Source organism: Choloepus didactylus, chromosome 8, assembly GCF_015220235.1.
Source record: "Choloepus didactylus isolate mChoDid1 chromosome 8, mChoDid1.pri, whole genome shotgun sequence".
In the NCBI taxonomy this organism is placed as follows: domain Eukaryota; kingdom Metazoa; phylum Chordata; class Mammalia; order Pilosa; family Megalonychidae; genus Choloepus; species Choloepus didactylus.
Window position 1 is genome coordinate 83,463,826 of NC_051314.1, and position 25,593 is coordinate 83,489,418.

The 25,593-nt window shown below is 44.2% G+C and overlaps 1 protein-coding gene and 1 pseudogene across 1 annotated transcript; both read right to left on the bottom strand.

The window, feature by feature from the left end:
• Positions 1-5,864: 5,864 nt before the first annotated feature.
• On the bottom strand, positions 5,865-8,249 carry ANKRD33 (ankyrin repeat domain 33). Its single transcript, XM_037847436.1, has 4 exons — positions 8,220-8,249; positions 7,835-7,964; positions 7,514-7,654; positions 5,865-6,583 (listed from the first exon to the last, which is right to left on the bottom strand). The coding sequence occupies exons 2-4, from the start codon at positions 7,953-7,955 to the stop codon at positions 5,865-5,867; spliced, it is 981 nt and encodes a 326-aa protein (XP_037703364.1). The 5' UTR covers positions 7,956-7,964; positions 8,220-8,249.
• Positions 8,250-14,603: 6,354 nt separating this feature from the next.
• On the bottom strand, positions 14,604-15,219 carry LOC119542209 (annotated as a pseudogene).
• Positions 15,220-25,593: the final 10,374 nt, after the last annotated feature.

The following is a 25,593-nucleotide window of genomic DNA, read 5'->3' on the forward strand; positions in this document are numbered from 1 at the left end:
GGTGCCATCAGTGCTGCCGTCAGTGCCGTGGTGTTGGGGAGTGGGCTGGGAGCATGCCTGGGGTGGGGTTGCAAAGCTGTGCAGGAGCTGGTCTGAATAGGCTGTCTGGGGTAGGAGCATGTTTTCATCTCAGGGGCCACCAGAATAGCATCCTGGAATCACAGGGGAGGCCACTGGGTCCCAAGGACACATCTGCTGGCCTCCTCCATAAAGCTGCACCCTTGACCATTTCCTTGGCCACTGCCATCAAGCACCATAACAAAGGCTGTTGTCCACCCGGCACACACTCAGCACCCCACCTACTGTCTCCGTGTTTTGGCTTCCCAACATACCTGGGAGGGGGCAATCTGGTGGTATCACCCGATGTCACACATGAGGAGCCTGGAGCTGGGAGGGGTCCCTGGTCCCATAGATATGTGATGGGCCGGGCCAGGATTCAGGCTCCAAAACGCCGGACTCTGTTGGGACCTGCCGCCGCACAGCCAGGTGTCCTGGCGTGGGTTTCTCTGCCTCTGCTGACAGGGACTTGGGTTTGGAAGCCTCGGGAAATTCAGGACGGAACGTGGGGGTTGGGGTGAGGTGGAGCTGGGATGTGGGTGGAGAGGCCCAAGCAGAGGAGCAGGCCCCGGGGAGGCTTCCCTCCCCCGCAAACCAGCCGGAAGGGCTTTCAGGAGGAGGAGGGCTGTTGGAGGATTAGAGAGGAATGGCTTGGCCAGGGAGGAGGAGTTGCTGTAGTGAAGGCCCTGGATGGCGGGTGGGTCTCCTCCAAGGCAGAGCGGCTCCCCCTGCTGGGAAGTGGGGGTAGAAAGAACCTCAGAGGCTTAGTTCTCTGGCCCTGAAGATGCCGCGGTTATTCCCGGGCTTTGTAGCACTTAAATAGGTTGGAGGTGGGAGGAAGAGGCTCAGAGATTGGGGGGGTCACCCCAGCTGTGGGCTGCAGTGGAAAGAACACAGGCTTTGTAGTCTCAGGCTTGGGCTTTGCCACTTACCAGCTGGTGACCTTGGGCAAGTCACTGAACCTTCATAGCCTCAGAGTCCTTACCTGTAAAATAGGAATGTTAGGAAGATCAAATAAGGTAGTAATGATATTGACAAGCCCAGGCAAAGTGCTCAGTGTTGCATTATCTCATTTAATTCCCAACTCTATGGTGAACGTGCTATTACCTGTTCTACACATGAGAGCTTTGAGGCTCAGAGAGATTAATTAACCTGCCCAATGTCATAGGCTAACTCCCAGGCTGAGCCTGGAACCCCCGTGCTGCACTAAGTCTGTAGATGTAGTTTCTTTCCCAGTCTGTGATGCTCAAGGCCAGAGCTGGTTTCATGTGCTTTGATTTCAGTAGCGGGTGGGGAGGAAAGAACCCTAGCTCCAGCCCTAAGGCCCTGAAACCATTCAAACTCTGTAACACCTCTCTTCTTGGTGGCGCTTTACACCAAGGTAAAGTGAAGCTCTAATGGTGAAGCTAAGCCTACTTATAACTTTATAATGAGCCCTTTTACCTTCATTATCTAGTGGATCCTCTCAACAACTCTGTTTCCCCCATTTAAGAAAACAGAGGCAAGAGAAACTTGGTGCCTTATTTAGGATCACACAGGTAGAAAATGGCAAAGGTAGCCTTGAACCCATTCCACTCTAGCACAGGTGCCTCCAGAGCCTGCTGGGAGAAATTACACGCTATTTAACGCTGTCATTTACACCTTGGCTTGTGTGTGTGTGTGTGTGTGTTTCCTCCTATTCAAAGAGCAGATTTACTTTTTTCTTTTTTTTTTAATTAGATAATGCCTGATTAAAAAGTGAAAACTCTCATGAGGCATGCAACTAGGTGAATGAATCTTGAGGACATTATGTTGAGTAAAATAAGCCAAAAACGAAAGGACAGATATTGTAAGTCCTCACTAATATAAACTAGCTATAATGAGCAAATGCTGAGATTTGAATTCAAGAGCATAGGTTATCCGGGGATAGAACAGGGGCAGAGATGGGGCAATCAATGATTAAGGAGTACAGAATGTTCAATTAGACTCATTGTAAAGGTTCCTAGATTGTAAGCTCTTACAGCAGTCACATCTATTCCTGAGTTTCAACTTATTTCTAAATTCTGAGATGCTATGCTCTTTGTGTATATCCTGCTAGTTCCCTAGAAATTTGGGTATCTGTGTGACACCTAAGACTCAGAGTTAGAGTTTAGCAGCTCTGTTAGTATTACCCCATACAGCAACTGCTAAAGAAGAAGAAGAGCTCAGACTACAATTAGAGATACGAATGGAACGGACTTGGTTAGGACTAAAATAAATTAGAATACAGGGTGAAGGATGATATTGACTGTATTTTAAAACTCCAACTTCTGTGTGAGACCAAAGGAAAAGAGATTTATTTGGTACAAAATTTATATTTTCTGTAGCACACTATTTAATTTAACCTGTCTGGTCAGTTTATTTAAACGTCATAATTACATGGAACCTAGAATAGGGAAAGAGATCTTGTTATTCTATACAGGCTAATGTAATACCCCAATACATCCCAGAGTATTTTGGGCAGAAAATTAAGTATTTGCAAAGTCCCTTTGAGGGACTGGGGGAAAATGTGGAGCTATCAAACTTCCCTACCTGGGCAATTCCTGCTATTCTCTTAAGCAATAGGGACTCCCAGTTTAACAAGACGAGCCCTTAATCTGGAGGGCTCTAATGGTGAAGCTAAGCCTACTTATAACTACACTTAAGAGTCACCTCCAGAAAACCTCTTTTGTTGCTCAGATGTGGCCTGTATCTCTAAGGCAACTCTGCAGATTAACTCACTGCTCTCCCCTCTACGTGGGGCATGACTCTCAGGGGTGTAAATCTCCCTGGAAATGCAGGACATGACTCCCAGGGATGAGCCTGGTCCTGGCATCATGGGATTGAGAAACCCTTCTTGACCAAAAGAGGGAAAAGAAATGTAGCAAAATAAAGTTTTACTGGCTAAGAGATTTCAAATAGAGTTGAGAGGTCATTCTGGAGGTTATTCTTATGCATTATATAGATTTTCCTTTTTAGTTTCTAGTGTATTAGAATAGCTAAAAGGAAAAATATGAAACTGTTGAATTGTAATGTAATAGTCTTGATTCTTGATATGTATACATATCTATATAGCTTTTATTGTGTGACTGTGTGATTGTGAAAACCTTGTGACTGATACTCCCCGGATCCAGTGTATGGGCAGATGAGTAATGAAATAAAGACAAAAATATATATAAATAATAAGGGGGGGGGGAGGATAAGGGGTATAGGATGCTTGGGGTGTTCTTTTTTATTTTTATTATTTTGGGGGGGAGTAATGAAAATGTTCCAAAACTGATTGTAGTGATTAATACACAACTATATGATGACACTGTGAGTCATTGATTGTATACTTCGGATGGATTATATGTTGTGTGAATATATCTCAATAAAATTGCATTAAAAAAAAGTGAAAACTCTCGTGCAGAAGAATTCCAAATAATTTATATAGTTACTCCACCTACAAAGAGATGGTGTATAATTTCCTAATTCTTTGAGTGTGGGCTTCATATGGTGACTTCCTTCCAAAAAAAGGGGTAAAAGAGTAGCTTTACACTGGAGAAGACTGACACACACTAGCTCAACCAGGTGATTGAGGTGGACAGCAGCAGTGATGAGTCATGTTCTTATTATGTACCCTTTACATGACATGATGGACATGGCACTGTCCTCAGTGGTCTCCCTCCCTATACCATATCCCAGTCTAACCATGAGGAGAACATCCAACACATCCCACCTGAGAGACATTCTACAAAATACCTGACCAGGATTATTTAAAGTACAAGATCATCAAAAACAAGGGAAGTCTGAGAAACTGTCACAGCCCGGAGCAGCCTAAGGAGCATAACTACGAGATGTAATGTGGTATCCTGGATGGGATCCTGGAAGAGAAAAGGTAAAATTAAGGAAGTCGGAATAAAGTATGGACTTTCGTCAATGTTAATGTATCAGTCTCAGTTCATTAATTGTAACAGATGTGCTCTACTAACATTTAAGACGTTAATAACAGGGGAAACTGGTGTGAGGTATACGAGAACTCTGTACTATCTTCACAATTTCTCTGTAAATCTAAAACTGTTCTAAAAAGGAAAGTTTGTTAAAAATGTCAAAAGGTCAAAAAGATACTCATTTTGAAAAGTCTTTCTCCCACCCTTATTGTTCAACTGCTCAGTCATCTTTCCCAGAGAAAACTGCTGGGTTTCTTTCCAGGGAGTTTCCAGTGAGGCAGTATGGTTTCGTGTTAAGAGCCTGGCCTCCAAAATTGTATAGCTGTATCTCGATCTTGATCTCTGCCATTTGTGAGCTGTGTGACCCTGGGCAATTCCTCAACCTCTCTGTGCCTTGTGTCCTCAAAGATAAAATACCCATAGGATTATTGGGAGGGTTAAATGTGTTAATGTATTTAGTAAGCACCTTATAAGCAGTTTCTACTATTATTATAAATATTCAAGCGATATATTTATGCAACCAATGTGTTAAGAAAAAATATTCAAAACTTGTAAATAGGACAAAAGGTAAAAAGGCCCTTTCAAAGACATTTTAGATGATTGGCTAATAACCGTACCTGTGGGTCTTTCAAAGGAAGGTAACTTTGACATATTATTTACTATTGATTAGAGCACAGATTCTATAAAGTAAGAGATTAACTTGTAGAAGACTGATAAATTGCAAATCTTTTTGTCTGGTAGGGGAAAAAAAAAAGGTTATGGTTTATCGCCAGGTAGGAATTAACTTTTTTTAATGTAACTTTTCACTCTTATTCCAGCATTCTATTTTCCACTGACTGTACACAATAAGGATTTTTAAAATAAAAGCTTTATTAAGATATAATTCACATACCATACAATTCACCCGTCTAAAGTGGACAATTCAGTGGTTTTAGTACATTCACAGAGTTGGACAACTCTAACAAGCCACAGTTTTTTAAATGTTTTCCTTTGACATCCTTCTGATTGTTCCTTCATCATGTAAATAAACCTTGGTACTCACTATATATTTGTATTAGTCATATTTTAGCTTTTTGAAAATTATACTTTGACAAATACTAGCATGCCATATACACTGTTCCGCCCTTTGGTTATTTTCACTTAACACATCTTGAAGGTAGTTTCACGTCAGAACATAGATAGTTTCCTTACTCTTGGTTTGCTACTTCATACACTGTATGCATGTAATGGTTTGAAGCCCAGAAAAACATGTTCTTAAATCTAACCCATTCCTGTGGGTGTGAACCCATTGTAAGTAGGACCTTTTGATGAGGTTACTCAATCAGGATGGATCTTAATCCTATTACTGGAGTCCTTTATACCTGGAACGAAATTGAAACAGAAAGAGAGAAAGCCACAGGAAGTAAGAAGCTGAAACAGAACCTGGAAAAGAAGGAAGAAACTAGGAGATGCTGCCATGTGCCTTTCCATGTGAGAGGAGCCAAGGATCGCCAGCAGCCAGCCCCAGAACACCACAGTCTTCGGGGAGAAAGCATCTCCTTGATGATGCCTTAATTTGGACATTTTCCTGGCCTCAAAACCATGAATGAATAAATTCCCATTGTTTAACCCAACCCATTTCATGTTATTTGCTAGAGCAGCCTAGGAAACTAAAATGGAGTATATAGTAATTATACCCACCATCAATGTAGCCAGTCCCCTATTGATGGAAAATTAGGTTATTTCCACTCTTTTACTGTTGCAAACAATTCTGTAATGAATAATCTTGGACTTAGGTTGAGAACAGATTCAGTTAAGCAGGGGTGGAAGGGAAGGCAGAAGGATGCTCCGGGAGGAGAGGAGCCTTAGGGATAGTGCCTGATTACCTGCCCCCAGCCCCATCTAGCCCAGCTTCCCAAGGCTCTGGGTCCACCTGGCCTCCTCCTCTCTTCTCCTCGCCATCCTGAGCTCCTGATAGGGCCAGACAGGAAGGGCTAGGCTGCAATGCCCTGCAGGCCTGGGCTCAGACTTGCACTGGTTGCGGGCTGAGGGTGTCTTGGAGACAACGATCTTGGGGTGTGGGGACCTGGGGCTGGGACGGTCCCTGGACCGTAGCCACTGAGAGCACAGGCTCAACATACCCTGAGAGCTCTGGTAGGGGACAAGGACCCGGGGATCAGGGACTCCCTGGGGTGGCTGGGGCACCAGGGGAGGGGATGGGGCAGTGCCCAGCAGTTCTGGCACAGACGTGCTTCGGGTGCCCAGTGCTGGGGGGCGGTCGGGGCACAGGGTGTGGCAGGCAGTGGTGAGGAAGGGGCTGGCCAGGCTGGTGGTGACGGTCACAAAGTGGTCCAGGACTCCCCCCTCCTGAGGAGCAGATTGGAGGAAGGGGAGGCTCAAGGTGGCCTGCAGTCGCTCCAGGAAGGACGGGGCTGCCTGGGCCTGGGCCACAAGCCCTGGCAAGACTGGCCACTCAGGCCGGTAGCGCTGGCTGAGCTGCTCCACTTGGGGCCGTCGCTGCAGCTGCCGGATCCTCCGCGCCGTGTGGAAGCTGTCGGTCAGCATCGCCCACTCCAGGGCCGTCTTGCCCCGAGTGGGATCCACTGCTGTCAGGTCAGCACCTGGGAGGGGGCCCAGACGTGGTGCAGGTGGGACAAGGGTTGGCAATTTGTGCAAGGGCAGGTTCTTTAGCAGCGGGACTGATCTGGATTCCAAACCAGTACCACTGAAGCTGGAATCTGGAAAGCCAGTCTTGCAACCTCCTGCTTATGAAATGAAGAAACTGAAGACCAGAGAGGGGAAAAGATTTCAGGAGACCTATTGGGGGTCTCCAAACCTGGAGCAGAATAAGGCCCTCCTGAATCCAAGGAGCTGCCCAGAGGGGTGGTGTGTAGGTTGCCCAGGCGGAGGTTCAAGTTGCACCTTGGGGGGTGGGGGTGGGGCTCTGCTGGCTCCCTCTCCTGGTTCTCCTCTTCTTCACCACACCCTCTAATCCTAGGAGTCTGGTAAGGTGGGGAAGGGAAAAGCTGGAGGCTGGGGTCCCCCAGAGTGACCAGCAGAAGGAAGCCCCACCTCAGGAAATAACTAGGAACTGTGATTTCATGGCTACTGCGGACCTCAGCCCAGTGGTCCCCAAGATGACAGGCCCCATTACACATCACTGTGTCCCCTGGAACCCTGCCTTGTCACAGCTGGAAGTCACCCAGAGAAAGCCAATACCCTCACGGTATGGTGAGGCCCAGAGAGGGAGGCCCTCTGCCCAGGCTCACTCAGCAAGCAGCAGGGCCAGCACTAAAACCTTCTAGATACTAACCCTTTTTGTTTTAGGTTGTCCGGTTGGTCAAGGTTGTTCTCCCAAGCTTTCTGGGGCTGCCATTCACATTGTAAAAAGAGCTGTCAATTGCTGGACACTGTTGATGGTGAGAAACCCAAAGCACATTCCCCACCTCCAGGAAGTCTGCCAAGATTGTCAATGGATCCTCCATCTCTGCCCCTCCCCTCTCTGCAACTAGAACAGCTGATCTGGCTTCCCTGGCCTCAGCCCCATGCACCTGCCATAAGAAGGGCAGCCACGCACTCGGAGTGGTCCTGCATGGCGCCTTTCATCAGCGCCGTGAACCCTCGCTGGTCCCGGCGCTCCAGGTCCACACCCGCGTAGTAGTTGAGCAGGAGATTCACAAGGGCCACGTGGCCTGCAGGGCAGCGAGGGCGGAGCTTGATTCCCCGGAAAAGGAGGAGGTGACGCCCCATACCCACTCTCCACCCACCACAGCAGAGCCTGGGGCTGCAGAAGGCAGTGTGAAGGGTGGGAGCCTATGGTCCCGGCTGGATTAAGGGGGTTGAGTGGGGACTGGGGATCAGTAGCCTCACACCTGCTTGGACAGCCAGCATGAGGGCCGTGTCCCCTTCCTTGTCCTGCTGGTTCACATCAAGGAACGGACAGCGGCTAAGCAGGGCCACGATGCTCCCGAAGCCGTGGCAGCAGGCCACCATGAGGCCTGTCTGGGGGAGGGGGGCAGCTCAGCCCCTAAACTTGTTCCCAGGTTCTCCCTGGGGACCCCTGTGTCCTGCAAGCCCACAACTGCCCCAGGGCCTGCCCCAGCCCTGTGAATTCCCATCCTCATCCCCTCCCTTCCTCCTGAGGACCCAGACAAGGGGTGTTGACCTTGAAACTCTCTCCGGGAGTCAGACAAAGATAGCGTGGTGGGGATACAGAGCTGTCCCCAGCTGCCCTGGGAAGTACCTGGGATAGCTCACCCTCCCATTGCCGTCCACTTGCGTGGCCTCCTCTGGGGACAGCCCACCATCCAGCAAGGTTTGGAGCCGGGCAGGGTCATTGCGGGCACAGGCCCAGTACAGGGCCCCCAGCCTGCATCCTGGGGCAGGGGTCTCCTTGCTGGGGCAGGACAGTGACTCAGACACATCCAGCTGTCCCTTCTGCAATGGCAGTGCTGCCACTTCCAGCCTGGGGACAAGAAGGTGAGTCCCCACTCCTCATACAGCTGGCATCTATAACACAGAACAGAGTGAGCAGTGTCTCTCCGCCTGCCAGGGAGTGTCCCAGCAGCTGTCAGCAACCCACCCCCTGCCTTTTCTTGATGGGGTGTCTTGCCCTATCCACGAAGAGGATGAAGTGTGAGCTGGAGGCAGAGTGGCAGGAGCCTTAAGAGGGCAGGAGATGCAAAGAGAGGGGGTGGTCGTCTTCTCCTCCCCGTGGGGCTTTTACCTGGGCGTTTGGGGGTCCTTTTGAAGCAGGCATTGCTGGGGCACAATCTGGAGCCTACAGCATCCCCCCAGACTCTTCGAAGCACGCTCATCGGGTCTCCAAAATGGCTCAAGGTGGACTGTCCCTCCCCAGGAAGCAGGGCAGGCAACAGATGGTTGGACTTAAGGAAAGAGCTGCTGCAAACACCGCGTGCCTGAGCTGGATTAAATGCGGTTGGTAAGGGATGGGGCGGGGCGGGAGAGGCGAGCGCTTTCGTCTCTGGAGCTGATCAAGACTCGCCCTGAGGACTTACGCACAGCGGGCTGGTCCTGAGCCGCTCCTCCCTCCCGGGGGCGGGCTCAGAGAGTAAGACTCCACCCCCCACTCCCCACTGCACCCCCGCAAACGCACTCATCGTCAACCTTCTCACAGACTAGCGGCCTTCAGAAACTCAGAGATGGAAGGGTGTTGGGGTCTCCCAACCGAGCCTGAAGACCCCTCCCCCTTTGACAGAGCCGGCCTTGGTGAGGGTGTGTTGGTGGGAAGAGGGGGCGAGCCAACAGGACTCTCAGAAAGTCTGTGGGTTGAGCGGCCCTATTTTTTGAATTTCCGGGGAAATTAAAACATAAAGGATTGGCAAATCAGGAGTACAGAAATTATGGTGTACTCACTTTAATGGATTAGTTTGGAACCTCGGGTATAGAGAATTGAGGCAATCATATTCCTCTTTTTATACCGCTCCCACCATCAAACTCTACAAGATCTCTTGCTTGTTTAATTTTACTTTATTTAGTTTTTCTCTTTCATCTCCAACCCTCACTCCCTCCTTCCTTTACCAGTTGGCACTTATATTGTCCTTGAAAATGTACACTTCATTGGAAAATGTAGTGTTGCTTTAGATGTGTTTTTAATGTGTGTCTTACGAAATGTACTATAGAATTCACTCTTTTTTCAATCAGTGCTATGTGTTAAAGACCTATCGTTTTTTCTGCATTGTATCAGTTAGGTGTGCATTTGGTTGTAAGTAAGCAAAAGCTGACCTCAGTGGTGGGTGGCTATTGTAGAATGGCTGCATAACATCAATCTGAAACTCCTTTTAGTGTTTCTTCTAAATTGCAGAAGCTGAAAAGCCAAAACTACACTTCCCAGTTTCCCTTGAGTTAAGAATCTATGATTTAGATTCTGCCAAACAGATGCTCTTGGGCAGCACATAAATTTGGAACACAGCTAAATGTCATGGGACTTCCGTTTTGCTGTCACAGATCATGACAGAAGTGTTGGGGCTCTGTGGTGAGCAGCGTCCTGTAGGAGTGACTGCTGTTTTTCCAAACACACACAAAGGTCGTGTGACTCTCAGAGTTGGGAGTTGTTTCTGGACCTAGAGCCTGCTTACCCATCCCTTTCTGTTGAAACTAGCTATATTGTTTCTGTTGTCTGCAATTGAACAACTGATGCAAGTGGCTTAAACAAATAAGGGTTTATTTTTCACACAAAATAAGAAGTTCAGATATTGGCGGCTCTTGGTGTTGTTTCAGCAACTTGATGTCAGGGCCTTCTCTGGGATTCTCTTGACTTTTCCTCATGGTCATAAAATGGCCACCATACCTCCAGCCATCACATCCATTTTCCAGGCAGGAAGAATGAGGGAGAAAGAAAGAGGTAAAAAGGCATACCCTGTGTCTTTTATCAAGCAAAGATTTTCCCAGGAACCCCACCCATTGGACTACTGCTTACATTTTAACTGTGTTACATGATCACACCTAGCTGAAAAGTGACTAGAGAGAAGGGGTCTTGTGGATAGGGATTGCATCAGCTAATCAGCAATGTCTGGCACATAATCTAGTAAATCTCTTCTAACTGCTGCATAGAATTCCGTAGTGTGCCTCCACTACATTTTATTTATCCATTCTTCCAGTGATGGACACCTAGGTTGCTTCTAACTTCCTGCCACTACAAATAATGCTGTAGTGAACATCCTGTGCATATCTGCCTGTGGAACTGTGAGAGAACATCTCTGAGATTACTGGGTCATAGGGCACATACATGCTTATTGACCAGGTACTGTCAGAGTGCTCTCAATTTTGCAGTGTACCCACCAGCAGTGCATAAATATTTTCCTACATCTTTGTCAACACTTGTAACTATTCAGTCTTTTAATTTTTGTCAGCCCAATAGTTCTATAAAGTTATATTGCTATTTTACGTAGGATTTTTCTGATTATCAACAGGCAGCTCCACATACCTGCTAGCCATATGTCCCCCCTTTTTGTGAATTGCCTGTTCAATAGCCTTTGTCTAATGTTCTATTCAAATTTCTGGTCTCTTAAAGTTGATTTTTCAAGGATTCTTTCTCATATTCTAGATAATAAACCTATTGTCAGTTTTAGAGTACCTGTATGAGTACTCTAAATCTGATCAGGTGAGTTCTCCATATTTGCACTTTGTTTTCAAATTTTATTTTTATTCTTTCATTTAATTTGCTAATCAGTTGGTTGAATTCTTTAAAAATTTTTGCTGACATTTTGATAGGAATTGCATGGAATTTATGAAATGTTTTGGAGAAAATTGGCTACCTCACAATGTTAAATCTTCTTCTAAATTAACATGGTGTATTTATCCAATTTCCAGGATTCCTTTATTTCCTTCAATAGAATTAAACTTTTTTCTCTATGATGGTCTTGAAGCATCCACTGTCAGGTTGATTCCTAGATTCTTTATAGTCTTTCTTACTATGGTGAACCAAACCTTGTATTTTATTTGCTTATTGTTGATAAATACAGTGTTTCTCTCTCTCTCTCTTTCTTAAACTTCATAGATACTGAATAGATTAATCACAATCCTAGTTCATGACAAATACTTAATATCCCTCCATGGCTTGATTTGTTTAGTCTATTGGTTACTTAATTACTTTTAATAATGTAATAAGCACCCATGAAACTGCCCCCCAAACAAAAACTAGAACTTGAAAATAACCTACATCTAAACATATTCCTCCAACATACCCCTTACCTCCCCCTCCAAAGGCTGCTATTTTCCTGATTCTCATGTCCATTATTCCTTTATTTTTCTTTATTTTTTTGTATTCTTTATATTTTGCATCTTTATATATTCCCTCAAAGTATATATTATATATTATTTTGATTAATTTATTTTTAAAAGGATGTAATGCTCTGTGTGGACTTTTGCTACCTACTTTTACCATTTAATATCAAGTTGCTAAGATTAATTATTGTTGTCTGTTTTGTGGTCTGTTCATTTTGATTGCTGTATAATACTCCATTGTGTGAATATACCACAGTTATTCATGCACTGCCCTATTATGGATATTTGGAGTGTTTTCAGGTCTCTGCTATTAATTATTGTGATGCTATGAACACTTTTGAATGACTGTATTTGCAAGAGTGTTCCTTGCATGTATACCTAGGAGTGGGGCTGCTGGTTCATAATCATTTAATTGTATAATTTTAGGAGATAATGCCAAACTGCTTTCCAAATTGGTTGCACCAATTTATACTCTAACCAGCAATGTAAAAGAGATCTGTTGGTCCATATCTTCTCTCACACTTGTATTGTCAGATTTTTAAATTTTCTCAGTCGTAAGGATATAAGGTCTTGATTTGCATTTCCCTAATCACTAATGATGTTGAACATCTCTCCATGTATTTATTGGCTATATATAATAGAGCCCCCTTGAATTCTAGCTGGGCATGGGCTGCCCAGCTAAAGAGTACATTTTCCAGCCATTCTTGAAATAAGTATGATTATATGACTAATCTCTGGCTGAAACTAGCCCTAATTTAAGTGGAGATGGTGTGTTCAGCTTCTAGAAGTATCCTTAATGTGACAGGGGTGTGTTCTTCTTCATCTTCCACCCTCTGTCCTGCTGACTAAAGAAGTGATGGCTGGAACAAGCAGTCATCTTGGACCATGAGGTTGAAGCCATGTGTTGAGGATGAAGGAATCACAGAAGAAGGTACTTGGTTTATTTGTCTATCTCTGGGCCTATATCCTACTGTCCTAATTATTGTAGCTTTAAAATAAATCATGCTATCTGGCAGAGCAAGTACTCCCATTTTATTTTTCTCTTTTATGAGTGTCCACATGGAAGTAATCTCTCTCTCTCTAACTCTCACATACACACATACACACACATAAATGCATATAAAATTGTTTGAACCTTATAGTACTTACCCATGTCCAGTTCTCCTATTTCTTCCTGGCACATGGTAGGATTATACTTCCCCATCGTCCTTGCAATCAGGCAAAGCTATGTGGCTAATTTTGACTAATCGATTGTGAGTGGAAATGACATGTGTCCCTTCTGAGCCAATGCATTTGCTTGCTGGTTTAAGACTCACCAACATGCTCTTTTCCTCCCTTGGTGATGGTGAAGAATGCCTCATATCAGGATGGTGGAGCCACAAGACCCAAGCAACCTGTACCACCAAGTTGCTGCATGGATAATCACCCAGATGCACAGCAGATTTTGAATGAGTGAGAAATAAACTTTTGTGTGTGCATTGAAGCACTTATATTTGGATGACTAATAGAATGACTTATACATGTTTTGATAGATTTATTCCTAGATATCTTTTTGTTAATTGTCTCTATTTATTTTTATTATTTTTTTCTAATTACATGTTCCTGAAATATAGAATTAGAATATTTCCATATAGTATGTTATCTAATAGACTATACATTTTTGATATTGACTTTGTATCCAAGAAGTTTTCTAAACTCTCTTGTTGATTTTAATAAAATATTTGAAAATGCTTTTAAATTTTCTATGTAGACAATACATAGAATTATTAATACTAATAATTATTATTTTTGTTTTTGTTTCATCCTTTCAAGTCTTATATATTTATTTCTTTTTCTTACCTCACTATATTGGCTAGGTTCTCCAGTACAATATTAAATAGAAGTGATGATAATGGGCATCTTTGTCTTGTTCCCTATAATAAAGAGAAAACTTTCTATGTTTCACCATTAAGTATTATATTTGTTGGAGGTTTTTGTTCATGTCTTTTATGAGATTAATGAAGTCCCTTCTATTCTTAGTTTACTAAGAGATTTTACTTTTAGAGGAATGAAGTGAAAATAATTGAATTTTATAAAATGCTTTTTCTGCAGCTATTAAAATAATCATGATTTTCCCCTTAATATGTTAATATGTTGGATTATATCAATTAATTTTCTGATGTTGAACCAACCCTGCATTTCTAAGATAATGCAACTGAATTATAATATATTATTTTCATACATTGCTGAATTTTTATTTACTAATACTTTGCATGGGACTTTTGCATCTACATTCATGAGTGGGATTGGCCTAAACTTTTCATTTCTACTCTTACACTTGCCAATTCTGATATCTGAAAACAAAGCCTCATAAAATAATACCTCATTCTCTTTTCTGGAAGCGTTTGTAAGGGATTGGAATTATTTATTCTTTTACTGTTCACTATATCTTTCCAGCGAAGTCAACCTGACTTTTCTTGTTGGGAAACATTTTGACCATTGATTTAATGGTAATAGGACTATTCATGTTTTCTATTTCTTCTCAAATCAGTTTTGGTAAGTATTTTTTCTAGGAATTTGGTAATTTCTTCCAAATTTTAAAATGCTGGCATAAAGTTGTTCATAATGTCTTCTTACTGTCTTTTTATGCCTGTAATATCCATAGTTAAGTTCCCTGTTTTAACTGTCTTATTGGTAATTGTGCCATCTCCTTTTTTCCCCTTCAGCAATCTCACCAAGGTTTGACAATTTTATTAGTTTTTTCTTTCAAGGAACTTTTGATTTTCTCTTTCGCTTGTTTGTTTTCTAATTCATTAGTTCCTGCTGTTAGCTTTTTGTTGTTGTTGTTGTTGTTTAACTTTTTATTTCATAATCATAAACTTAAACTCTGCAATTCAGCTAGACTTGGAAGGGGAGGATAATGTAGAACCCAAAGAATTGCTGCAAGATCACAATGATAGGACACTGTGAGCAGACCAGGGGAGGTGGGATGCTCTCCTGAGCTACAGAACGAATGGTCTGGTGGTCAAGACAAAACACAAATCAAATTTGTCCACAGTCGGCAATGGTGATCTTGCTGGTCTTGCCCTTCCTGGACCCAAAGTGCTCCATGGCTTCCAGTGTCCCTGCCGTCTTTCACTTTGCCAAAGACCACATGCTTGCCATCCAACCACTGTGTCTTAGCAGTGCAGATGAAAAACTGGGAACCATTTGTGTTGGGTCCAGCATTAGCCATGGACAAGATGCCAGGACCTGTATGCTTCAGGATGAAGTTCTCATCATCAAACTTCTCCCCATAGATGGACTTATCACCAGAGCCATTATGGCATATGAAGTCACCACCCTGGCACATAAACCCAGGAATAATTCTGGGAAAGCAGGAACCCTTATAACTAAATCCTTTCTCCCCAGTACTCAGAGCATGAAAGTTTTCTGCTGTCATTGGAACTTTATCTGCAAACAACTCAAAGCAGGTGTGGCCCAAGGGCTCACTGTTGGTGGTGCTGTCAAAGAAAATGGTGTGTTTGACCATGGCGGCAGGTGGAGTGGTGCGGCTGTGGGTAGTGGTGTCTGCCCCTGCCGTTAGCTTTTAAAATGTATTTTCTTCTACTTCCCTTGGAATTATTTTGCTGTTCTTTTTCTAAATTTTTGAGACATGTACATAGTTAATTAGTTTTCATCCTTTCTTCCTTTTGAATAGAAGCAATTAAGACTTGAAGTTTCCCCTAATTACCGCATTAGTTGTTGTATTATGATTTCCTCTTTAACCAGTGAATTATTCAGATGTGTTTATTAACTTTCAGACATATGGGGATTTTATTTTGTTACTGATTTCTAGCATTACAACTATAGTAAATATATTTCAATATATTTTAAAATAAGTTGAAACTTGCTTTGTGTTCTACAAGATGGACAAAATTTGTAAATATTTCATGTGTTCTTAAAAAGAATATGTATTTTGTACTTGCTGGATGCAGAGACACATTGAAAATATCCTACTGGTTTCTGGCTTTCAGCTTGTCTCCTTTGAAGCTCATCTTTTCTCTCTTGCTGCCTTTATGATCTTCAATTTCTCTTTGGTGTTCTGAAGTTTCACTCCAATATGTTTAGATAGGGATTCCTTTTTATTTATCTTTCTTTGGATTTTTATGTATCCTGCATTTGGATCTATAGATTGTTGTCTTTTATCAATTCTGGAAAATTCTCTTCAAATACTGCCTCTGCCCCATTCTTTCTCTCCTTCTGGAACTCCAACTAAACATATGTTTGACTGTCTCACTCTATTGTCCATGTCTCTCCACATCTCTTTAAACCTTTTATCTCTTTCTTCTCTTTGTGCTGCATTTATGGATAATTTCTTTTCACCTGTCTCCCAGTTAACTGATTATCTCTTCAGCTCTGTCTAAACTGCTATTATCTCTGTCCATTTAGTTATTTTTAAGGATCTGTGATTTCAAACTTTATGGAAATGAATAACATTGTTGTGTTGTCCATGTCCTCATCCTCTAACCTGTGAATATGTTACCTTACCTGGAAAAATACTTTTGTCACTGTGATTAAAATAAGGATCTTGAAATGGGGAGCTTATCCTGGATTATCTGGGTGGGCCCAGTGTAATCACAAGGGTCTTTAGACTAGAGAAGGTGATGTGATGATGGAAGCAGAAGGAGAGAAGTCTATGTGACAGCAGACACAGGATCAGAGTAGGAGGTGTGATGACAGAAGCAGAGGTTGGAGTGATGCAAGGAAGGAGCCACAAGAAAAGGGATGCAGGAGGCCTCTAAAAGCTGGCAAAGGCAAGGAAACAGATTCTTCCTAGAGTCTCAAGAAGGAATGCAGCCTTGCTGACACCTTGATTTTAGCCCAATAAGAACATTTCAAAGTTGTCTTCAGAACTGTAAGAGAGTAAATTTGTGCTGTTTTAAGTCACTAAATTTGTGATAATTTGTTTACAGCAGTAATAGGAGAATGATACAGTTTTTCAGTTTTTCTTTTTCAATGAATATTAATTATGTGAACGAAGAGCTACAAATGGATACTGAATACCAGATATGAAGATGTTGTAATAAGAGAATTCCACATATATCTTGGGAGTGATTATCCTAAATATAAAACCACCATCCAAAGAGTCTATTGATGTTCAAATGTATCCAAGTTTGTAAATAGTTGTTTTCTGTTATGAAACCGATATAACTAAATATTGTCCTCAGTTAAAGGATTAAAGTATGAATTCTATACTGCATGTTACTACACAAGATATAAAACTGACACTGATGGATATCATGGTGTGTAAGGAAAATAATTTATTTTCTCATTTCAAATTAGAGTAGTAGAAAATTGTGAGAATTTTAAGAATTAAATATGTCTACTTTTCAAAAAAATTTTTATTTAGAATATAAAGAAAAATCTTTGATATACACTGCTATTTTATCTGCATATACCATAAAAATAAAGTATGATTATAAACAATAAATTAATGGAATTCAATTATTTTATTTTTTCATCTTTAGAATTTCCTTTATAGTTTCCTATTCTCTGCTGGTATTTCAAGCTTGACTATTTCTTTGACCATATAAAACATGATTATTTTATATTCTGATCTGATAGTTCTGATGTCTGAAGACCTTGCAAGTCTGTTTCTGCTGCTGAATGTGTCTGTTGGATATTGCTCACAGTGCCATTTTTCCTTTAAGTTAGGGTTTTTTTATTGCTATTACTGTTTTTACTGTGAGCTCTTTTTTTTTTTTTTCCTGGAAAATTATGGTGGAAATTCCTTGAGGCTGAAGATGGAGTTGTCTTCCTTCAGAGAGAATGTGGGTTTGCTTCTGTCAGTCATCTAGAAGTACTAACAATCCTGGACCACTTGAAACTAAATTCCTGACCTTGATAGTTTTGGATCACCCAGGTAATGTAAGCTTGGCTACATACTAGCTCAAGGACCAAATAGTGGTTACAATCAGAGATGGCTCCTTCTTATCAACTTAGCACTAAGGTAATTTTCCTTAAAGTCCCTGGAGGTTACAGTGGGATGGATTTATTTCAGGTCCAGTTTTACATTGAGTGTGTACCCCTTTGGAGCCCCAGCTTTTTAGGGAAATCTCTTTTTAGATTCTTCATCTTGGTTTTATCAAAGATAAAGGCTGTGGAAATTGAAACTCATGTTTGCCTGGCTCAAGAAATATCCTCAGACAAAAAGAGCTTCCATATTCTGGTTTCCTGATTCCTGCCTTCCCTTAAATTTTTTTCTAGTTTTTTCTTTATTAGAGCAGTTGCGGATTTACAGAAAAATCACGCAGCTAGTACATTTCCCTTATATTTTAACCCAATAAATTCTTGCTATCTAGCCAGCTCTTCTAGTTTTTAAAATAATTGGCATTTATATTTTAATCAGCATTTTCACTTGTGTTACTCAGAAATATCTGTCCAGAATCCAGCCAGTCATATTATTGGAAATAGAATTTCCTATAATCCTAATTAATTAAAAAAACAACCCAATAGGAAAATGGGCAAAAGACATGAGCAGATAATTCATAGAAGAAATACAAATGGCTAATAAATAAATGAAAATATGTTTACCTCATAAGTAAGTAGGAAAAGCAAATTAAAATAATAATGAAATACTACTTTTGGCCCATCAGCTTAGCAAAACTTAAACATTAATAATACTAAGTGCTTCCACTGTTGGGGCAATGTAAATTAGTGAAGTATTTTTGGAAAGCATTTGACAGTAACTATCAATATAACAAATGCACATACACATTGCCCCAGAAATTCTGCTTTTAGGAATCTTTCCCAAAACAGTGTTTACATATGTGAGCAAAGATAAACCATATATACCTTGCAGTCTTGTTTGTAATAGTAAAAAAAGAAAGAAAGGAAGGAAGAAAGAAAGAAAGAAACAAAAAGAAAAGAAAAGAAAAGAAAAGAGAAAAGAAAAGAAAGAAAAATTCTAAGCAACCTAAATGTTGGTTAATAGGAGAAGGGTTAGAGAGAGTATGGACCATGCAAAATATGCCACCATTTAAAAAAGAGTAAGATAGATCCATATGGACTGTTCTGAAAATATCCCTAAGACATGTTGTTACCTGAGTGGAGGATAGGGGAGCCAAATGTAACACACACACACACACACACACACACACACAGTGTGATTAAGATATATATTTTGTGATTACGATATATATTGCATGATTAAGATTGGCTATTTACATGTGTGTAAATGACTATAACAGTAGTTGTTAACACTGGCTGCACTTTGTAATCACTTAGGGACTCTTAAAAATAGTGATGCCTGGCAACCACCTCCAGAGATTCTGAGGTAATTGGTCTGGGCAAGGCCTGGGCAATGGGGTTTTTTAAATCCCCCCAAGTGATTCTTATGTGCAGCCAAGGTTGAGCACCATTGGATAGAAGGCTGCACCTTGAAACGTTGACAGTGGTTAGCTTATGGAAGAAGAATACGAGTCGGGTGAAAGGAGACCTTCCACATTTTGTTTTCAGACTTGTATAATGTTTGAATCTTCCACCAAGAAAATTATTACATGATAACAAAAGAAATAAAAGAAAAAAATCCAAAACTCTTCCCTCACTGTTTCCACCTCTTCCTCTCATTCTCTCCTGCACAGAGAATTCTTCGCGTCTCAGTGCTATTTCTGTACTTCATTCATTCAGTTATTCACTGAATAACTGTTCATTGAAACCTTCTCTGTGTCAGGCACATATTTCGGCTCTTGTACGTTTCACACTAGTTGTTGGCTATTTCTCCCACCTGGGTCATCTCTGTGTCCCCTGCATCTAGCACAGCGTGTGTAAATACCAGTTCCCTGATAGTCTTGCCTCTCGCCTCCAGAACTCCCTGGCACCATTCAGGGACGGCTGTCGAGGGACAGGGAGACTTCAATCTGTGCTCAGAGGCCTCAAGGACATCTAGCTAGGTGAAAGGGGATTTCATGTTTTGCTTTTGTCATTGTCCTCCCCAAGCCCAGAGAAGCTACTTCTGGACCAGTACAGATCACCTCCAGTCTCAAGGACCTGTTGCTGCAGAGCCACCCTCAGCCAGCAGGTGGCAGCCATGGGCAGGAACTGGGAGAATATCCCCTCCCTTCAGGGTTGAGGCTGTAGCCCAGGGCTGTGGGGTCAGATGCAGGAGGGGGACTTTGCAGGGCAAGTGCACAGGAGGAGGGGGGCGGGGTTTCATTTTTGGCCCAAAGCACAGGGTCGGGGAGTTAGTTCTGCAGATCCCAGAATCAGCCTAGCCATCCTAGCTGGGTACCCGGAAGGTTTGTGAGGTTTCTTTTTCCTTCTGCTTGCAGTGATGCCTAGTGCCCCAGTGCCCTGTCCAGGCCCCCTCCTCAGAAAGACTCTGTGCTAGCCCCTTCCCAACCCCTGCCCAGTCCCCAGTCTAGGGCTTGACCCTCCCTGTGCATTTCTTTGTGGATAGAGATGAGAGTGGTACTGGGGGAGTGGAGGTTGCTGGTTAGTATGTAAAATAATGGATACCATCCTAGGTGATACAGATACACTTTAGTCAGGGCCTTCTGGAGTCTCAGTGTGGGGGCCTTAAGGGTTAACAGTAAAGAACTTTTACAGGTTATCCTCCTTTTGATCTCTTAGCTCTGGGTCTGACAGGAGCTCTCCAGGATGCGCCTTCCCTGGCCATTCCAATTTCTCCTCAACCTTTCTCTCTTCATTGTTGATTCAGCTTTCTGTCTGTTTTTGCTTTTTCTCCTTTTTTTTTTTTTTTTTAACTTTTGATCTTTCGCATCTTACTATCTGGATCTTTCCATCTCTCTGTCTTAGTCTCTCTCTTAAGACCTGATAACATGTATGTCTGGAATACCAGCTTCATTCTCTGTCTCCCTCTCTGTCAAGCCATATCTCCAGCCATCTAATCCTATGGGCTGGAGTTTCGCCAGAGTCTTGAGGTGTATCATTCAATCAGAAGAGAAGGGGGAGACGTGGGGAGCGTAGTGGCACTCCTAAGTTGCGTGGTAAACTCCTAAGTCTGGTTTGGAGCATGAAGCCCAGGTCACCTTCAGGAATCCAATGTTCCGTCATCTCATCCCTTCCCTCTCCTCCAGCAGGAGCCCCCTACTCCCACCCTACAGGCCTGGTGGCAGACACAGCTGGGGTCAGCAGTCAGTGGGGAAAGCCCCTGACCCAGCTTAAGGGCTAGATACTGGATGGGATTGCGCAGAGTGGGGCGGAGAAGGGAGGAGGTGGCCTCTGACCCCAGATCTGGCCCCTTCTGGGGGTCCTGTGTGACCTGCCATAGGTCATGCCCCCCGCTGCCCAGCCATCATCTACATCACAAAACCCACAGCTATAACTCAATGCCAACAGGGGGAGTCTGGGATTGATTTAGGGCCTCCTCTGACCAGCTCACCCTCACTGGACTATGGCTTCTGAGTGGGGATGGGGATGAGGGTCATGGGTGAAGTTCAGGCTGGGCGGCTCTCGGCACCACTACATCAGACCTGTTGCTGATTTTTCTGCACTCCTGGTGGATTTGGGGGTCACTGACCAACCCCTTCTCTCTACCTCAGCTCAGGGCCATGCTGAGGGAACCACGTCCATAGCCTAGTGGGTCTTTGGGGACAGCGTCCTCAGGATCCAGACCCAAGGCATCTCACAAAGCAAAGCAGACCTTGTGGCTCACCAAGAGGGCAGTCAGGTAAGTCCTGAGGAAGCCCCTCCACCATCCCCACCACCCTCAGTTACACTGAGCTGCCCAGAGCCAAGTCTCCCCAGCCTGGGGGTCCAGAGTCCACAGCCCTTTACATCTAGGCTGGTACATTTCATTTTGTTAGTTTCCATTCATCCACCATTCCCTTCTAGATATCACTAAAGAATTTCCTCTATGCAGAGTGTTTCAAACTCTTTTGACGACCACCCACAATCAATATATTTTCATTGGACCCAGGACACATGAACATACATATAAAACTTTTGCAAAACAAACAAACAAACAAACAAAACCTTTGTGCAAAACTTTGTGATGCACTGTGATGTTTTCTACTCTATTGGGGGGTTTTCTGTTTGTTTTTTAGTTTTTAGTTTTTAAAATAATTTTACAAACAACTGATGGGTTGACACAGTTATCATTTTACACCTTATGGTGTTTCTCACAAGTTTTAAATCCCATTTTGCAAACTCAGAAATAGACAGCATCTTCATAAAAATCCAGTGAGAAAGGCAAGGCAGGGTTTTTCATTGACCCATTTTACAGATGAGGAAACAGAGACTCTGAGAGGTTAACTGACCTGCTTGATATGACCCAACTAGTAAGTGGCAGAGGCGGGATTCTAAGCAGGTCTTTTGCGTGTCTGTTCCCTGTCCCCTGTAGCTTTTCTCTTTCCCTCTCCTCTTGAACCTCCCACTTGAGTTCATTGTCTCTTTCCAGTTTGAAGGCCATCCCCTTCCATGGGGAAGCTGGAGGGACAGAGCAGCTGAGTAATTCTGTTTCCCTGTCATCTGTTAACACTGCACCATCTGCCAATTCTCCCCTCAGCCTCCCACTCTTTACCAGAGAGGAAAGAGTGGGGGAGGATGCCATTTTCCTGGAGTCTGGACCTCCAAGCCCCCTCCCACCAAGGGACTTAGAATAGCCAAAGAAAGCTCGTTTTTCTGCTCAGAACGAACAGCAGTGAACTAGAATTATTGGGGGACACACGGGAGTGAGACGGGAGGACACACCCTCTGACCGGCAAAAGGATCAAGCAATAGGATTCACACCTCCCAAGCACTCAGTGACTCATGCCCCCCACACCTCCACCTCCGTGAGGCCCCAGGAGGCTCCAGAGCTGGGCTGCGCAGAGGATGAGCAGATTGGAGTAGTAGGAGCCCTGCAAGGCACTTGGGGTGAGGGTGAAGTAAGTCCATGCGACGGGAAAGGCAAGCAGATTTATGGGGCCTCGGGTGTGGCCGGCTGTTACTCAGCCTCTGACTTTTTAATTCCCCAGTTTGCCCACCCACCCATCTCCTCCCCAAGAAGGCCTTTGTGCAGGACAATGAAAAACCTATAAATTCCAGGGGACAGGGATGTGGGGGAGGGGAGCACTGGTCACTTCCGCTTGCTCTCCTCCAGGGCCCTGTGCAGCAGGGGGTGGCTGCTGCAGACAGGGACAGGCCACATCTCAACTGATCGGTGCTGGAGCCCAGAGACAAAGGTGGACCAAGCCTTACCACTGCCTATTTAGATAAGGAAACTAAGGCTCGGAGACAGGTGTTCTAGTCCCTGCCTTATTCACTCTATCTTTAACTCACCCATGTGTTTATTCTCCTTCTGTTATTCTTTCCCTGGTCAGTCCCTCACTCAGGCATTCACTCAACAAACATCTGTATTCACTCAACAAACACCTATTGAGTCCTGACTGTGCCAGGCAAGGTACAGAGGAGGCCACGATTGATGAGACCCATGGCCTGCCCTGGAGGAACACATAGCAGTGGGCTGTGACTCCAGAGGGCCAAAGCAAAGCTCCTACCCCAGCTTCCCTGGCTTGCAGCCTGCAACCTTTTCCTAATGCCTTTGATCGGCAAACCCTCTGCAGCTGATGAAGCACTCTCATGCACATTTTTAAATTTAATCCTGATGGTTGCCCTGTGAATTAGGTATTACAGCCCTTTCTCACAACCCCATTTTGCTGCTGTGGCCGCAAGAGGGTAAGTGGTTTGCCCAAGATCAATCACTCCTCTGCTGGGTGGCAGAGCTAAATTTGGAACCAGGTCCTTTCCCCTGCACCATAGCTGCACCCCAGACTGTACCCACAGCTGTGGCCCAAGCTTCCTTTTCCACCCCCTCAGCCAAACTAGCCCTGTGCCCTCCACTCACCATGCCCACCCTTCCCCAGTGTTCTCCTTTTGTTCTGTTCCACCTTCTTGCAGTAGTTCTTCGATGCCCCCATCTCATACTTGTATTTCCTATTCCACCCATCTGTCTGTTCTACGGCAGTAATTAATGAATTCAATGTTTGCAGTGCATGTGTGTGCTTGCTGAATGACCACATGTGTCCTGGTGTGGATCTGTGTGTATACATGGTGCATCTCTGCTTGTAAACTGAGGATAATGTCAGTACCCATTTCTTAGGGGAATTGTAAGAAACCAGTGAAGCCATGCAAAGTGCTTAGACTCATGCCTGGCACTTGGTAAGCACCCAGAGTTTGCTGCTGAGATTATTGTTATTGTCAACCACAGGCCTGCCCGTGTGTCTGTGGCATCTGGGTGACACGGGTGGATGCAGGTGCGTGCAGTCAGTCCCTCCCAGGGAGAAGCCGCCTTGGAGGCAGCCAGGTGGGCCCCCGTCCAGTTGGTTCTCCGAGGATTCCTTCATTCCTTAAATGTATCTCCCAGGTTTGTGCCAGGCATTTTGCTACTGGACTATAAGACAGACAGGCTCCCTGCGCTCATGATGCTGACATTCCAGTAAGTAAAACAGACCAAAAACTGAGTGGATCAATAAGATAATTACAGAATGTGGTAAGTTCTGTGGAAGAAATAGAGAAGGTAAGGTGACAGTGGATCAGGCAAGTGGGTGTGGGGCTGCTTTATATTGTGGTCGGGGATGATGGCGAGGCGACATCCCAGTGAAGAAGACGGAGTGTTCCAGGCAAAGGGACTAGCAAGGCCAAGGCCAGAGGTGGGGAAAAGCTTGTCAAGTTCAAGTAACAGAAAGGCAGCTAGGGTGAGCAGGATCTGGCAAGGGGGAGAACGGTAGGAGAGGTCAGCAAGTTGGGGCTTTCTTCCAAGGGAAGCCATGGGAGGTCGTTAAGTAGGAAGTGGCATGCACTGATTTGCATTTTTAAAGGTCCCTCTGGCTGCTGTGTGGAGAATTGATTGTTGGAAAGCAGACAGAGCCTTTGCAGTTGTGCAAGGATGTAATTGGGGCTGGAACAGTAAGTGGGAGACTGATTCAAGATAAACTTAGATCTTGCCTACGAGTAGAGAGTTTCTTTTGGGGATGAAGGGAAAATATTGGTAATGGATGGTGGTGATGGTAGCACAATTTTGTGAATGCAATTAATACCACTGAATGGTATATTTGAAAGTAGTTAAAAAGGTAAAGTTTGTGTTGTATATATGTATATATTATCACAATAAAATAAAATTTAAAAAATAACTTAGAGACATAAGGCATAAGATTTGTTCATGGATTAGACACCAGGAGTGAAGACGGGAGAGGAATTTGGGAAGAGAGAAAGGCTGGGGAGCCAAACTGGTCCAGAAGTCTCCATCCTGGGACACAATTGTCACTCTGCTCTCTTTGGCCCTGCCGCCGACCCACAGAGGCCTACACTAGCCATTTGCTCTTTCCCTTTCTAGAATCAGCAGCCCTAAATCTGAGCAGGCCACGTCTGCTTTTTCCAGACCTTTGTGAGAATCAGAAAAGATGCCCCTCTTCTTCCAGAACGAGGCAACACCTGCCAAGGCCCATAGCTTGGACTTCAGACCCCATTCATCCCCTTGCCCAGCCCTTGTTTAGGGCACAACCTGCACAACCGTACAGCTCCCCTCTCTCCAACCTGGGCCACTGGCCCAACTTGAAAACCGTGGGATCTTTGAAAACCTGCAGGCGCTGGGCTTGTAGGGGCACCGGCCCGAAACAGCTCTCTGGGGGCGGAGACGGGGCCTCGGTGGTGAGAGCCGGAGGGGAGCGGATCTGGCCTATCCTAAGGGAATCTCCCAGCCCCTTTCTCCGGGGAAGGACGTGTCCCAACCTGGCCCTCACACCCTTCCTTCTAGAAGCTCCGGCGCCCGCGCGCCGCTGGAGTAGCCCCTCCCGGCCCTGCGCCCCCTCCCCTCTCCTCCCGCCGCCCCTCCCGCCAGCGAGAGCGAACCAGGCTGATCTTCCGGCCTCGGGCTACCGGCGGGGGGAGGGTCCGCGCCATAATTGCTGCCATCTGCTCCCTC

Excerpts from the sequence above, each read along its gene's own strand:
- ANKRD33 (XM_037847436.1), bottom strand. The coding sequence starts at position 7,955 with ATGGTGGCCTGCTGCCACGGCTTCGGGAGCATCGTGGCCCTGCTTAGC. Across the intron at positions 7,655-7,834 it reads CATGCTGGCTGTCCAAGCAG|GCCACGTGGCCCTTGTGAAT; the intron begins GTGTGAGGCTAC and ends GCTGCCCTGCAG. Across the intron at positions 6,584-7,513 it reads GGCTGCCCTTCTTATGGCAG|GTGCTGACCTGACAGCAGTG; the intron begins GTGCATGGGGCT and ends GCCCCCTCCCAG.